General features: G+C 35.0%; 1 protein-coding gene across 1 annotated transcript in view; it reads right to left on the bottom strand.

Annotated features, from left to right (window-relative positions):
* The window catches only part of CFAP47 (cilia and flagella associated protein 47), a 489,073-nt gene that overhangs the window by 221,662 nt on the left and 249,620 nt on the right, over positions 1 to 17,791 (bottom strand). Inside the window, 2 exon segments of the mRNA XM_029240167.1 lie at positions 1,608 to 1,694; positions 13,599 to 13,687. Of these exon segments, the coding sequence (XP_029096000.1) occupies positions 1,608 to 1,694; positions 13,599 to 13,687 (176 nt within the window).

Raw genomic sequence — 17,791 nt, 5'->3', positions numbered from 1 at the left:
ACTGTTTACCGAAGTTTTTTTGCCAATACTAGCATTTCACACTACAAAGAAATTAACATAAATGCCTACAATACTGCATTCCTATGATATCTATAATGCTGCTTTATAGCTCAATGTATCAACACTGCCAAATCCTTGCCTCTTGCAATATTTTTGCAGCTAAAAGGATGACACTGATGCTGTCAAGCATTACACAGAGACAATGGTATAAAATAAACTAACAACACAGTAGTAACGGTCAAATGCACTTCTATAATAGAAACCTGCATTATTTTGTTTCTGCCTGACTTTCTTCAACCTTTATAACACTGTTTTATTCTACTTCACTTTAAATAGCTATTTTATAGTTTAAAACAGATGAGACATATGAGGCAATCTAACTTTAAAAAATTCTACTTTTCTATTGAGAAGTCAAAGTTCCTTTCTAAACTAAATACAGACTTCATAACATGGGTCAAATAAGCTTAAATACAGTCAATCCTCATTATCCACCAATTCCATTTTTGCAAATTCACCTCCTCACTAAAATTGATTTGTAACCCACAAATCAATACTCATGGCACTTTCAGAATTGTTCGCAGGCATGTGCAGAACGGTGGAAAGTTCCAGTAGCTGGTCACACAAGTTCCCAGCTGAGGTCAAATAAGGTGACACTGGGCTTTTCTATTTCAGTTTTCCAGCATAGATAAGCAGAGGATGGAGACAGTAGGGGGTAGTACACAAGTACAGAAGTGCAAGCCGAGGGACTTCCCTGGCAGCTCAGTGGTTAAGAATCCACGTGACAATGCAGGGGACACGGGTTCAATCCCTGGTCCAGGAAGATCCCACATGCCGCGGAGCAATTAAGCCCGTGTGCTACAACTACTGAGACTGCACTCTAGAGCCTGAGAGCCATGACTACTGAAGCCCATGCGCTAGAGCCTGTGCTCTGCAGCAAGAGAAGCCACTGAAATAAGAAAGCCCGCGCACCGCAACGAAGAGTAGCCCCCGCTCACCGCAACTAAAGAAAAAGCCCGCGCGCAGCAATGAAGACCCAACGCAGCCAAAAATAAAACAAATAAATAATAAATAAATTAAAAAAAAAAAAAAAAAAGAAGCACAAAGCCGCTCTAGCTCTGAGGTCAGGAGGACAGGCTTTAAAACCTTTCTCTTATACCTGTTAGTGGGACTGCCTCAGGTAAGTCATTTAACACTTCTGAACTTCATTTCCTCTGTGTAAAGTAAAAAAAGTGGAATCTACCAGGATAGGTTGTTTTTAGGATTTACAATTATAATCTATGTGGTTAAATATACTTCTCCTCGGAGTAATGGTGCAATATTCACTAATTGAGTGTTTATGGCAACTTTATAGAAAATAACTACCATGAATAATGAGAATCCACTGCATTTAATAAAGTGCATATGTATTCAATTTTCATGCACATAAACCTAGAAATTTATAAAGAGAATAAGTGTGAATAATATAAATTATATATATAATATAATATAAATTAAAGATTTCAAATAAATGAAAACTACTATGTAATTATATAACAAGTTTACTTGAATGCTAATTTCTCAGAAATTTGCCTCAGATAATTATGAGCATAAAATATATAGACATTTACCCATCATTCATGTGGTCAACAAATTCTCCAACTTCAGTTAATTGGGATGGCAAAGAGATAAATGTTGAGGATTCCACAAAAATGACACTAAAATAAATGAAAAAAGGATTATTTTGAATTCTACTGTAACATATTTCAGATGACCACAAAACATTCTTCTTTTAAATTATTTTCCATCATCCATAAACTATAATTAGAATCAGAATAAATTACAATTCAAAAAGTCCATGTGCTCTCATTCTGCAACTCAAAACGTATGCTAGAAAGAAAAGATCTGGAATGGAAATAGGTAAAAAATGCTATTTTTATACGGAAAGTCAACACTGAATTCTCATAACAAGGAAATTTAGAGCAAAAATGACCACCCAAATTATATTCCAGAAAGAAAGAGGAAATTACACACTGGTCTTAATACACTGTCATAGTTACACACATTTAATAATTTCTAATCCTATTTCCAGAAAAGAGAAACGTTTCTTTCAGGATTGGACATGAGATTTGGGTACCTAGTTAAATCAGTGCATTAATAACCATGCCATCATCTGGAATCACACAGAAATTCCGTCCTTCCTATATAATAATGCTCATTCCTTCAAGAAACAGTTTTGGAGACTCCATTGTGTGTTAGGTGTGGGACTAGGTACTGGAAAGTACAAACATGAATATGTTATCCTCTCAGCCCCCCACAATGTAGAGAAATGATACTCTAACGGCAGGTGAAAGATATCATGAAGAGTCATGTCAGGAATGCCTAATCCCTCCTGCAGAGTTGAACAGAATTTGTATAATATTGTTAAGAACAGATTTATCCAAACTTGATTTGTTAAAGGAAACCTTTTTTATTATGTAACAGTTATTAATATCTTACAATACTAGCTTTACAATGAAAAACACATCAGTAATAAAATTAATCAAATGTTTTAGTCTTAAAACACACACACATTCACAAACACACATATACAAACTAAACTGCAACACATTTATATATCCTAACATTTGAATGTTGACATCAGTTTTTGTCCTTTTGTTTTAACTTGATATTTCTGGTGCCTTCATATAAGGGTTGTAAGGAATTTTATAAATATTAAATAATAAAAAGTTTTAAACAGACAAAATTAACTGTAGTAAAATGTAAACTATGAACAATGCAAGCTACGTATCAAACTAGCAGATTTGCTTATATCACTGTAAAGTTACAGTTACGCAAATGTAGGAATAATTCCTCTCCAGAGAGCAATTTAAACATAAAATCATACACTAAATTCTCATTTAAATATCATAAAATTATGAGGCACAAAACATAATGTTTCCTTTTATTTCTATAAATCCATGGTGAATCATTGGGCAATTTATTTCGGTAATAATTTGTTCTGGCTAAAAAACAATCACACGGATAATATTACTTGACACACAAATAAAAAACTAAACCACTATAATATTAGATTTTTCATATACTATACATGTACCATTTTGAGATAAAATAGCATTCTGTATGCTTGTTTGAAAAGTCCCTGCTTAATTACAATGAACATGCTTTCCTCAAAATAGACATATTAATTGTAAAATGAAATATAAACTGTCATTAAAATGGAAAAAGATCCTGTTTCATTACTGCAGTTTCTAAATCAGTGGTTCTCATACTTCAGTGCGCATTACTATTATCCGGAGTGCTTGTTCAAAATGCAGATTCCCAAGCTTCTATTTGCATGAATTCTGACTTAGTCTGGCATGGGTTCCATTTAAAACAAGATCTCCAGGTGTTTTTAAAATAGCCTGTCTATGGATTAAACTCTGAGTAATCTTGACTTAGACCAGCACTGCTGCAACATTAATGTACAAACAAATACTCTGGAGATGTTGTTAAACGCAGATTCTAACTCAATTGGATTGGAGTGGGCCTGAGAGTCTGTTTTTCTAATAAGCCCCCAGGTGATGTTGATTTTGCTGACTCAAGGATGACATTTTGAGAAGCACGAGTATAATCTAAAACAAAAACAACCCAAATATTTTAAATAATAAAACCAGGCCACCAGAAAAAGAAAAGCAGGGAATGGTTTAGAACGACTATATATTCACTACTGTATAAAAGCAACAAAAACACTGGAAAAATTTGTCCAAATTAACTTTTTCAGAATTCTAGTTCACTAAAGAAAGGCTTGCAGCAATCTAAGTAGTGTTTATTCAAGAAAAGCTGCCAAACCTTGGCAAGAACAGTAGTTTGTGGCTTTGTAACTTTTATGTTGTAACTCTCCCTCCACCTTTCCATAGCTCTATAGTAGCCTTGAAAACTAACAGCCTTGCAACCAAGGTAGTTGTAAAAAATGCTCAGGCTTGCAGCCACAGGAGGGAACAGACTGAGACTGGAGCTCTTCAAAAAAGTCCCATCCATCCCTGATCATTGTTCCTGTGTAACCCATCTCACAGTACCCTGGAAGAGCTCAATATGCAAGGTGTTGTCTTTAATCAAACTGACTCAAAGAAAAACACCTATCCCCAAGATGTTAGTTGAAGACAATCAGTAGCAATTATGCCTGAGGCTGCAACAGCAACTGGATCAAATAAGAGCCTGACAAAGCATAAAAGGAAGATCTGGGGACAAGATGCCCATAGGCAGAGTCGCCATAGCTTAGTAGAGACCCAAAATATGTCAAAGACCTTCAACCCCACTTATGGAGACAATTAATAAAGAATATCAATAAAGAGATATTATACAAAAGAACTAATTATAAATTCTGGACTTAGAAAGTACAATACCTGAAATAAAAAAGCACTAGAAGGACTCAACTGCAGGTTTGAGGTGGCAAAAGGACCAGTACACTTGAAGATAGGTCAAGTAAAATGATTAATTCTAAAGAATGGAAAGAGAAAAGAATGAAGAAAAATTAACAGAGCCTCAGAGAACTGTGGGAAACCTTCAAACAGACAAACATAAGCCTAATCAGAATCCTGAAAAGAGAAAAAGAGGCAGACAGAAAATGTGAAGAAATAAATGATGAAAACTTCCCAAATTTGATGAAAAATATTAATTTACACATCTAAGAAGTACAAAAAATTCTATGCAAGATAAACCCAAGGTGATCCATAGCTAGACAATAAGAGTCAAGTCACTGAAGGGCCCAGACACAGTAAGAAGCAGAACAAAATTGACTCAATACCTATGTTGCTCCTCGGTAAGATTAACAATAGAATTCCCATTTAAACCCTAAAGAACAGAATGCAATCAGATGATGTATATACAGTATGCTGAAAGAAGACTATCAATAAGGAATACTATATACAGCAAAACTATCCTTCAAAAATTAGGGAAAAATTAAGATATTACCAAACAAACAAAAAAATGAAAATTCATTGCTAACAGACCTACCCTACAAGAAATACTAGCAGAATTTCCTCAGGCTAAAGGAAAAGAACACTAGAAGTTAATTCTAAACCACATGATGAAATAAAAAGCATAGGTAAAGGTAACTACATAGGTAAATACATAAAACAAATAGGCTATAAATGTACTTTATTTGCAATCCTTTTTGTTCTCCTTTCTGATTTAAAATAAAATAGGTGAGACAATAAATGTAAAACTGTTTTAAGGGCTTATAACTTATAAAGATGTAATGGGTATAACAATAATAGAACTAACAACAGGCTAGGAAAAGGAGATACACTGAAGCAAAGTTTCTGAATTATACTGAAATTAAATTGGTATCAATCTGAGCTAGATTATTTTATATTAGGGTGCTAATTATAATCTTCAGGATAACTACTGAGAAAAAAACTAAGAAAACATGCAGTAAAAGAAACAAAAATTTTAAAAGGCACACTAAAAGTAAATATTTAAAACAAAATCAAGTAGTAATAAAGAAAGAGATGAACAAAGACACAGGACTTATAGGAAACAAGTATCAAAATGGCAGACATAAACCCTACTGTATCAGAGATTACATTAATTGTAAAGGGATTAACACTCTAATCAAAAGGCAGAGATTGACGAAATGGAAAAAATAGCTTAGAAAAAAGACAAACATTGGTTCAAAGACACAAACAGACTGGGAACAAAAGAATTAAACAAACCAACAAACAAAAACTACCACGCAAACAGTAAAAAAAAAAGAGAACTGGAGTGACTATACTAATAACAGACAAAATAGAACTTAAAGCAAACATTGTTCCAGCATGACAGCATGAGAGCTCCATGGACTACTTACCAGGGAAATGAGTTAAAATATAAAAATCAACTATATAAACTCTCTGGAAATGATCTTGAGGGCATATAGCAAAAAAAAAAAAAAACCCAAAAAACAAAAAACACACACCTCTTCAGTAATATTTACTAAATTCAGTAAGAAAAGATGCAGTCTGTGGCACCTGAACCAAGACCACTCTCTTCCTCCTCCTTCCTCACCCAATTAAGACATAAACTCTACTCCAGACAAGTACAGCTAAGAATATAGGGCTCATTCTTCCCCTAGCTCCCAGATAAAGAACTATCTTTCTGAGAGATGTGTGACATCAACATTTCTCATCCTGCCCCAAGTACACATTGCTAAGGCTAAGTTCTGGGCAAATGCAGCTGAGAGGAGCCAAGGGGCTCCCTTCTTCTGCCCAGCACCAAATCATGGACCACAGGCTCTACATGGATGTGAAATTGCCATTGCCCTACCTTATAAAGTGGTGGATCTATGCTGGAAGAAGCAAGCCAGGAAGACCTGAAGCTACTGTCCCCCATCCCACCTAGCACTCAGCTCCTAATATGGGACTGATTCTCCAAGAAAAGTGTACCAGTGTCCCCAGTTCCACCAAGAGAGCTGTGGCTCAGAGATTTTGCCTAGAGGGAGAAGCTGACCTTAAAGCATATAGTTCTTAATCTCTTCACAAAGGAACTGATTCCATTTTCAAAAACGTGAAGATCAAGGGTGCCCTTAAAAATTGTGCAGGTGGAGCTTCCCTGGTGGTGCAGTGGTTAAGAATCCACCTGCCAATGCAGGCGACACGGGTTCGAGCCCTGGTCCAGGAAGATCCCACATGCCGCGGAGCAACTAAGCTCATGCGCCACAACTACTGAGCCTGCACTCTAGAACCCATGCTCCACAACAAGAGAAGACACTGCAATGAGAAGCCCACGCACCACAACGAAGAGTAGCCCCTGCTCGTTGCAACTAGAGAAAGCCTGCGTGCAGCAATGAAGACACAACACAGCCAAAAAAATAAAAAATAGTGCAGTTGTAGTGAAAGGCAATTGGGAGGATCCCTGCTAGTTTGTTGGAGAAACCTGGGGCAAGAGACCACTGGGAGGAGCCCTCCTGGGGACAGAATAAATCTCAAACACTGACCTAACGAATTATTATTTCAAAGGACCTGGATTTGATTGAACTGGCCTGAGGAGCAATTTATGCCTTCCATAGAATTGGAATTAGGGAAATTTAATAGCTAGGTGTGGACAGAGACACAGAGAGTCAAAGAAAGCCCTGCCAAAACCACTGTTAACTCAGAGTGACTGTGAGCATACCCAAGGCTGTATCCCCTAGAAGCAACATTAGAAGGTTCACACTATGTATGTGGGTTTTTTTTTGGGGGGGGACGGGGGAATGGGGAGTAGACATCACTAAAATAAGCCAGCTACTCAGTAAACAAACAACCAAACAACATTAACAATCCTGTGGGAAGTGGGACCAGAACTCAATATATTTTCAAAAACGTCCAGTTTCCAACATAACAATTATGAAACAAGCAAAGAAACAATAAAAGAGGCATGCAAGAAAAACTGCCTGTTGGAGTGATCAACTACCATATTTAACAGAACACTAATTCAAAATAGCCATTGTAAATGTCTTCAAAAACGAAGGAAACTATGACTACAGAAGTAAAGGAAGGCATGATGACAATGTAACATCAAATAGAGAATATCAAAACAGAATGAAATTAATAAAGAACCAAATGGAAATTGTGGATTTGGAAACAACAATAACAGATATAAAAAAAATAACTAGAGGGGCTCAAGAGATTTGAATTGGCAGGAAAAAAAGAATTAACAAACTTCAAGATTTATGGAGATTTTGCAGTCTGAAAACAGAGAGAAAAAGAAAAATAAACAGTCACATATATATGGTATACACTTAAATGGACCAACACATGTTTAATGAAATTAACAGAAAGAGAGGAGAAAGAGAAAGGAAAATAAAAACCATTTGAAAAATGAGATGGGTGAACATAGCTGTGTCACACTCCCCAATTTCAAACAATACAAAGCTAGAGTAATTAAAACAGTATGGTATTTGCATAAAGACAGATACATAGATCAATGGAAAAGAATGGAGAGCCCAGAAATAAATTCACACTTGTATGGTCAATTATTTACAACAAAGGAGCCAAGAATATACAATGTGGTACTGACAGTCTCTTCAGTAAGTGGTTCTGGGAAAACTGGTCAGCCACATGCAAAAGAATGAAACTAGATCACTATTTTACATCATACACAAAAATTAACTCAAAATAGATTACAGACTTGAACATAAGACTTAAAAGCATAAAACTCCTAGAAGAAAACACAGGCTTATGTAAACTCCTTGATATAGGTCTTAGTGATATTTTGAATCTGACACCAAAAGGAAAAGCAACAAAAGCAAAAATAAACAAATGGGACTACATCAAACTGAAATAAAGCTTCTGCACAGTAAAGGAAATCATCAACAAAATATAAAGGCAATCTAATGAATTGGAGAAAATATTTGCAAATCAAATATCTGATAAGGGGCTAATATCCAAAATATAAAAAACCCAATATCTAAATCACAAAAATCCAAACAATCTGATTAAAAAATGGGCAGAAGATCTGAATACACATTTTTCTAAAGAAGGCATACAGATGGCCAACTGGCACATGAAAAAATCCTTAACATCATTAATCATGAGGGAAATGCAAACCAAAACCACAATGAGATATATCTTATACCTGTTAAAATGGCTATTATCAAAAAGACAAGAAGTATTAAGTGTTGGTGAGGTTGTGGAGAAAAAGGAACCTTTCTGCACTGTTGGTGGGAATGTAAATGGGTGCAGCCACTATGGAAAATAGTTTGGAGGGTCCTCAAACAATTAAAAATAGAACTAGCATATGATCCAGCAATTCCATTTCTAGGTATTTATCTAAAGAAAACAAAAACACTAACTCTAAAAGATACATGCACCTCCATGTTCACTGCAGCTTTATTTACAGTTGTTAAGATATGGAAACAACCTAAGTGTCCATTCACAGATGAATGGATAAAGAAATTGTGGTGTATATATACAATGAAATATTACTAAGCCATAACAAACAATGAAATATTGCCATTTGCAAAACCATGATGGATCTCAAGGTCATTAAATAAAATAAGTCAGACAGAAGACGACAATGCAATATAATCTCTCTCATATGTAGAATCTTGAAATAAACGGGCTCATAGATATGGAGAACAGACTGGTGGATGCCAGACTTGGGGGATGGGGTGCATGGGATAAATGGGTGAAGGGGGTCAAAAGGTTAAAAGGAAGAAAAATAAAGGGAAACAATTAAACATTTATTTTACTTTTCTTATATGAACTGTACCACTGGATAACCAAAGAGATGAGAAGATGTTCTCCTTGTAAAAATATTCCAACTAATACATTTCATAAATGATAGAAATGGAATATCACCATTTTGTAACCCCCCACGAATAATGAGGTACCCACTGAGTATCAATGGCTACTAACATTCCAAAAAGAGACAAGATATTATATGCTTCCTAAAGAAAGAATATGTCATTTCCTTTAATCTTGCCAAAGCAACTGAACCTGAGTTCCTCTGTATCCATTCCTCTGTATCCAGCTGTGAATTTAAAAAATATACAACTGAAAAAAGAACACGTGAACCTATACCATAAACATGAAATCAGCAAAATCCAGACAGCTCAATCAGCTCATGTCCTTCAACTGATGATTGTAAGGAAAAGAAAGAAATGGAGGAGGAACCTGTAAATCATTTAAAAGGCACATGATTTTTTTTTAATCAGCAAGAGTAAACTCCAGTGCCCAGAAATTCACACTTGTGTGTGTCACTTCCCTGATTACCATGAAAGTCAAGATAGCAGTTTATTCAAGAAAGAAAGAAGAGATTTGGGGATGGTTGACAAAGTCCTATTTCCTGACTCAAATACAAGAGTGTTTACCTTATAATAGTTTATTAAATAATACATTTGTTTTTCTGTGAAAGAGAGGAAGGAAAGAAGGGAGGGAGGAAAGGAGGGAAGGAAGGAAGGAAGGAAGGAAGGAAGGAAGGAGTGAGGTGGGTGAGAGCAAACTTGGATTGGGCTATGGAAATCATTCCAGAAGGTAACATGAATCTATAAGAACAATTAAAGAAAAACAAAAATGATAAATAAGAAGGCTAATATAATGAAGGCTATAAATACGTGCTTTCTGTTATGAACTGAACTGTGCCCCCCCCCACAAACTTCGTATGTTGAAGCCTTAACCCCTAGTACCTCACAATGTGACTATAGTTGGACATAGGGCCTTTAAAGGTGATTAAGTTAAAATGAGTCCATTAGGGTGGGCCCTAATTCATCCTGATTGGTGTTCTTGTAAGAGGAAACGTGGACATACAAGAGACACGAGGCATGCACACATAGAGAGAAAAGACCATGTGAAGAGAGAAAAGACCATGTGAAGACACACAAAGAAGGGGGCCATCTGTGAGCCAAGGAGAGAGGCCTCAGAAGAAACCTAATCTGCCAGCACCTTGATCTTGGACTTCTAGCCTCAAGAACTGTGAGAAATAAATTTCTGTTGTTTAAGCCACCCAGTCTTACGGTATTTTGTGCTGGCAGCTCTAGCAAATTGATATACTGTCCTTTTTTCTCTCAGTTTTCTTAAAATCATAAAAAAATATACAAAATAAATAAACAGAAATATTCATAAATATTATGTAATATTACTGATTATTGTAACATTATTGATATAATACATATGACCAAAAGAAACACAAAATAGGGGGAAGGGAATAGAGCTATATAAGAGTAACACTTTGTGAATCTCAGTGGAATTAAGTTACTATTTACATGAGGTATCTAAAATAGTCAAACTCATAAAGCAGAGAGTAGACTGGTGGTTGCTAGAGGCTGGGAAGAGGATGAAATGGGAGTTGTATAAAGTTTCAGTTATGCAAGATGGATAAGTACTATAGATGTTCTATGCAACATAGTGCCTATAAATGTTATAGGCAACATAGTGCCTATAACAATATGGTATTGTGCACTAAAACATTTGTTAAGAGGGCAATTCTCATGTTAAGAATTCTCACCACAAAAAAGGAAAAAAAAAAAGAGAAAAGGAACACAAGGAAACTTTTGGAAGTGATGGATGTGTTTATTGCCTTCATTGTCGTGATAGTATCATGGTATATGCATATGTCCAAGCTCATCAAATTGTATACTTTAAATGTATAGGTTTTTTTTGCATATCAAATATACCTCAAAATAAGATGTTTTTTAAAAAAAGATAAATAGAAAATATCAAGGAAACTAGAAGAAGGGTCTTTCAAAAGATCAATAAAATTAACAAATCTTTACCTAGATTGACCAAGAATAAAGGAGAGAAAAATCAAAGTAAGGGATAGAAGAAGGGCCATCACTACTGCCTTTGCAGGGGGGAAAAAAAGGATTATAAGGGAATACTGTGAAAACTTCCATGCCAACAACTTAGATAATTTAGAGGAAATGTATAAATTCCTACAATGGCACAAACTACCAAACTGATTCAAGAAGAAATGGAAAATCTGAGTATGCCATAACAAGAGATGAAATTAGTAATAAAGTTTCCACAAAGCGAAGCTCAGACCCAGATGGCTTCAATTCTACCAAACATTAGAAGAATAAATACCAATCCTTCACAAACTCTCCCCAAAAATAGAATGGAAAGGACCATTTCCCAAATCTTTCTCTGAGGGTAGTACTGATGATATAAAAAGCAGATAAAGACATCACAAGAAAAGAAAATTACACTAGTAAATCCTTTTTTTATAAATGCAAAAATTTCAACAAAATACTACTAAACCAAACCTTACAACACGTAAAAAAAGAATTATACAGCATGAAATAGTTGCATCCTGCTAAAGAGGAATTTGAGAACTACTGATCTGGTACGCAGAGGTGTGGGAGCTAATCCTGTTTCTGTTAAATCTAGACTGGATAGGAGATTAAGAAGTGCAAACTACCATGTATAAAATAAATAAGCTACAAGGATATATTGTACAGCAAAGAGAACAGAACCAATATTTTATAATAACTATAAATGGAGCATTACCTTTAAAAATTGTGAATCACTGTACTGTATACCAGAATATATAATATTGTATATCAATCACAGCTCAATAATTTTTTTTTTTTTTAAATCTAGACTGGGTCACCTTATTTGTTAAAAAGAATATTAAATTTTGACAAAGTAGAATCAAATCTGATCATTGCGCTGCATATAAATTTTTGGAAAATCTATGAAATTTAAAATTTTACTTTAAAGTACATTTAATATGAGATTATTAATAATAAGCAAATCCTGATCATTTTTTGTAAGTGTAATATGAAAAACTACGTCACTTATTGTTATATTGTTTATAACATTAAAATAGTCTCTATATGAATTATTTGGCTTTAAATTTCCTTTCTTATTCATTCTCATTTATTATATTTTACCTTTAAAAGTAATATATGTTTACAGTAAAATATTAATTTTATAAATTTTATGATTGGCCTTAAATTTTTCAGTTCATATTCCCATTGCCTAAGTTTGAAGGCCACATTCAAATAAGAGAGGAAGGAGTCAAAAGTCCCCAATTAACAATCTTGTCCTTTACCAAACCATGCATTCCTCACAAGAAGTAACAATTTTAATTCAATCTGAGATAAACCATAAAATAACAATAAAATATTATAATTTTTTGAGAAACATACAATTATAATATTCTACCAATTCTAGGAACTTTGAGATTTACTTTCAGTTCTACCACTAGAATAAGTCTAAACATGTTTGATCCTGATTTCCTCCGAAGAACTGCAGTCATCTGGTTTACTTAAGGGCATATTTTAATACTGGATTAATGCCACATATTCTGGTATTTTTTATTCCTTACATTCTGATATAACACTTTAATGAAATTACGGTAAATAAAATTCTCCCTCACTGAACATGGGAACCATAAATTCACCAGCCGTTTTAAAAAAAGAATTTTTGTTTTGTAAACAATAAATGATATTGTTAATAAGAAATTACCAAAAGCCTAGACATATAGTGATTTAAAAACTGGAAATTATCAACTACTAAAATAATAAGCATACATACAACTTCTAGTCTCAACACAAGTACTGCTGTAAGGATCTGATTTTTAAAGCTGGTGGAAACAGAGTTCATAATTTAAGTGATACGTAAGGTAAATTTATATGTAAATTTATAGAAAGACATTTTTCTACTTGCGACCTTAAATAATACTTAAGCAATTTATTGTCTTTTAATTTCAAATATATGCTGTTGTTATTGTTGTTGCTAAATCTCAAGATGCACAAATGCACGTTTAATGTGCAGTTTGAATTAATCATGATGCTTTAGGTAAAAATAAATTTTCCGCTTGAATCAACATTTCACTTTTGGAAATTAACAGATAGGATAAAATTAGAAGTTAAAAAGTCTATTAATTATAAATTTTAAAAAATGAAAGAACTGTAAATGTCAATAAACAGAAAGCTTAGAGACAAAATTCATAAATTTGATATCATCAGCCTTATCTTTGTAGAGATCAAATAGCATTTCAAGGAAAACTGATTTACCTTCATTATTTGTTCTATTTTACCTGCTGATGCTTATAAATTTATAGCAATGTAAATATATAAAATTTCTCCTCAAAACAGTTCATGTTGAAGAAAAATACATACTTCTCTTAAGATTCAATATGGCTAATTGCAATGAATTTATGTCAAAACAATAACTTACCTGAAGTCCCAAGCAGTGTGGAAGGGATTTTTAACATTCACAATGATTTCTTTCCATTTATAACACGGAGATCTGCATTTTATACTTGCCTAAGGTAAAAAATATATATAAAACATACAATATGATAATAACAAAAAATAATAACCTCAGTTATAAAAAACAAACTTGGGCTTCCCTGGTGGCGCAGTGGGTGAGAGTCCGTGTGCCGATGCACGGGACACGGGTTGGTGCACTGGTCCGGGAAGATCCCACGTGCCGCAGAGCGGCTAGGCCTGTGAGCCATGGCTGCTGAGTGGCTAGGCCCATGAGCCATGGCTGCTGAGCCTGTGCATCCAGAACCTGTGCTCCGCAAAGGGAGAGGCCACAATAGTGAGAGGCCCGCGTATCACAAAAAAAAATAAAAAATAAATAAAAAACAAACTTAAAGTACCTAAAAAACTGTCCATTTAAATAACATAGTGATATCAATTTTTTTAACATCTTTATTGGAGTATAATTGCTTTACAATGGTGTGTTAGTTTCTGCTTTATAACAAAGTAAACCAGTTAAACATATACATATGTTCCCATATCTGTTCCCTCTTGCAGCTCCCTCCCTCCCCCCCTCCCTATCCCCCCCCCCCAGGTGGGCACCAAACACTGAGCTAATCTCCCTGTGCTATGCGGCTGCTTCCCACTAGCTAGCTATTTTAGGTTTGGTAGTGTATATATGTCCATGCCACTCTCTCGCTTCGTCACAGCTTACCCTTCCCCCTCCCCATATCCTCAAGTCCATTCTCTACTAGGCCTGTGTCTTTATTCCTGTCCTACTCCTAGGTTCTTGATGACATTTTTTTTTTCTTAAATTCCATATATATGTGTTAGCATAGGGTATTTGTCTTTCTCTTTCTGACTTACTTCACTCTGTATGACACACTCTAGGTCCATCCACCTCATTACAAATAGATCAATTTCGTTTCTTTTTATGGCTGAGTAATATTCCATTGTATATATGTGCCACTCTTCTTTACCCATTCACACGATGATAGACACTTAGGTTGTTTCCATCTACAGGCTACGGAAAATAGAGCTGCAATGAACATTTTGGTACATGACTCTTTTTGAATTATGGTTTTCTCAGGGTATATGCCCAGTAGTGGGATTGCTGGGTCATATGGTAGTTCTATTTGTAGTTTTTGAAAGAACCTCCATACTGTTCTCCATAGTGGTTGTACCAATTCACATTCCCACCAGCAGTGCAAGAGTGTTCCCTTTCCTCCACACCCTCTCCAGCATTTATAGTTTCTAGATATTTTGATAATGGCCATTCTGTCTGGTGTGAGATGATATCTCATTGTAGTTTTGATTTGCATTTCTCTAATGATTAATGATGTTGAGCATTCTTTCATGTGTTTGTTGGCAGTCTGTATATCTTCTTTGGAGAAATGTCTATTTAGGTCTTCTGCCCATTTTTGGAGCGGGTTGTTTGTTTTTCTGTTATTGAGCTGCATCAGCTGCTTATAAATTTTGAAAATTAATCCTTTGTCAGTTGCTTCATTTGCGAATATTTTCTCCCATTCTGAGGGTTGTCTTTTGGTCTTGTTTATGGTTTCCTTTGCTGTGCAAAAGCTTTGAAGTTTCATTAGGTCCCATTTGTTTATTTTTGTTTTTATTTCCATTTCTCTAGGAGGTGGGTCAAAAAGGATCTTGCTGTGATTTATGTCATAGAGTGTTCTGCCTATGTTTTTCTCTAACAGTTTGATGGTTTCTGGCCTTATACTTAGGTCTTTAATTCATTTTGAGCTTATTTTTGTATACGGTGTTAGGAAGTGACCTAATCTCATACTTTTACATGTACCTGTCCAGTTTTCCCAGCACCACTTATTGAAGAGGCTGTCCTTTCTCCACTGTACATTCCTGCCTCCTTTATCAAAGATAAGGTGACCATATGTGCGTGGGTTTACCTCTGGGCTTTCTACCCTGTTTCATTGATCTATCTTTCTCTTTTTGTACCAGTACCATACTGTCTTGATTACTGTAGCTTTCTAGTATAGTCTGAAGGCAGGGAGCCTGATTCCTCCAGCTCCGTTTGTCGTTCTCAAGATTGCTTTGGCTATTCGGGGTCTTTTGTGTTTCCATACATACTGTGAAATTTTTTCTTCTAGTTCTGTGAAAAATGCCAGTGGTAGTTTGATAGGGATTGCATTGAATCTGTAGATTGCTTTGGGTAGTATAATCGTTTACACAATGTTGATTCTTCCAATCCAAGAACATGGTATATCTCTCCATCTATTTGTATCATCTTTAATATTTTTCATCAGTGTCTTATAACTTTCTGCATACAGGTTTTTTTTGTCCTTAGGTAGGTTTATTCCTAGATATTTTATTCTTTTTGTTGCAATGGTAAATGGGAGTGTTTTCTTGATTTCACTTTCGGATTTTTTAACATTAGTATATAGGAATGCCAGAGATTTCTGTGCATTAATTTTGTATCCTGCTACTTTACCAAATTCATTGATTAGCTCTAGTAGTTTTCTGGTAGCATCTTTGGGATTATCTATGTATAGTATCATGTCATCTGCAAACAGTGACAGCTTTACTTCTTCTTTTCCGATTTGGATTCCTTTTATGTCCTTTTCTTCTCTGATTGCTCTGGCTTAAACTTCCAAAACTATGTTGAATAAGAGTGGTGAGAGTGGGCAATCTTGTCTTTTTCCTCATCTTAGTGGAAATGCTTTCAGTTTTTCACCATTGAGGATGATGTTGGCTGTGGATTTGTCATATATGGCCTTTAATATGTTGAGGAAAGTTCCCTCTGTGCGTACTTTCTGCATGGTTTTTATCATAAATGGGTGTTGAATTTTGTCGAAAGCTTTCTCTGCATCTATTGAGATAATCATATGGTTTTTCTCCTTCAATTTGTTAATATGGTGTATCACGTTGATTGATTTGCGTATATTGAAAAATCCTTGCATTCCTGGAATAAACCCCACTTGATCATGGTGCATGATCCTTTTAATGTGCTGCTGGATTCTGTTTGCTAGTATTTTGTTGAGGATTTTTGCATCTAGGTTCATCAGTGATATTGGCCTGTAGTTTTCTTTCTCTGTGACATCTTTGTCTGGTTTTTGTATCAAGGTGATGGTGGCCTCGCAGAATAAGTTTGGGAGTGTTCCTCCCTCTGCTATATTTGGGAAGAGTTTGAGAAAGATAGGTGTTAGCTCTTCTCTAAATGTTTGATAGAATTCGCCTGTGAAGCCATCTGTTCCTGGGCTTGGTTTGTTGGAAGATTTTTAATCACAGTTTTAATTTCAGTGCTTGTGATTGGTCTGTTCATATTTTCTATTTCTTCCTGATTCAGTCTTGGCAGGTTGTGCATTTCTAAGAATTTGTCCATTTTTTCCAGGTTGTCCATTTTATTGGCATAGCGTTGCTTGTAGTAATCTCTCATGATCTTCTGTATTTCTGCAGTGTAATTTGTTACTTCTCCTTTTTCATTTCTAATTCTATTGATTTGAGTCTTCTCCCTTTTTCTCCTGATGAGTCTGGGTAATGGTTTATCAATATTTTTCATCTTCTCAAAGAACTAGCTTTTAGTTTTATTGATATTTACTATTGTTTGCTTCATTTCCTTTTCATTTATTTCTGATCTGATCTTTATGATTTTTTTCCTTCTGCTAACTTTGGGGTTTTTTTGTTCTTCTTTCTCTAATTGCTTTAGGTGCAAGGTTAGGTTGTTTATTCGAGATGTTTCCTGTTTCTTAAGGTAGGATTGTATTGCTATAACTTCCCTCTTAGAACTGCTTTTGCTCCATCCCATAGGTTTTGGGTTGTCGTGTCTCCACTGTCATTTGTTTCTAGGTATTCTTTTATTTCCTCTTTGATTTCTTCAGTGATCACTTCGTTATTAAGTAGTGTATTGTTTAGCCTCCATGAGTTTGTATTTTTTACAGATCTTTTCCTCTAATTGATATCTAGTCTCATAGCGTTGTGGTCGCAAAAGATACTTGATACAATTTCAATTTTCTTAAATTTACCAAGGCTTGATCTGTGACCCAAGATATGATCTATCCTGGAGAATATTCCATGAGCACTTGAGAAAAATGTGTGTTCTATTGTTTTTGGATGGAATGTCCTATAAGTATCAATTAAGTCCACCTTGTTTAATGTGTCACTTAAAGCAAGTGTTTCCTTATTTATTTTCATTTTGGATGA

The sequence above is a fragment of the Monodon monoceros genome, unplaced genomic scaffold (assembly GCF_005190385.1).
Source record: "Monodon monoceros isolate NGI ecotype Baffin Bay Population unplaced genomic scaffold, NGI_Narwhal_1 Super_Scaffold_22, whole genome shotgun sequence".
Taxonomy (NCBI): Eukaryota; Metazoa; Chordata; class Mammalia; order Artiodactyla; family Monodontidae; genus Monodon; species Monodon monoceros.
This window is presented reverse-complemented; position numbering and strand designations above follow the sequence as displayed.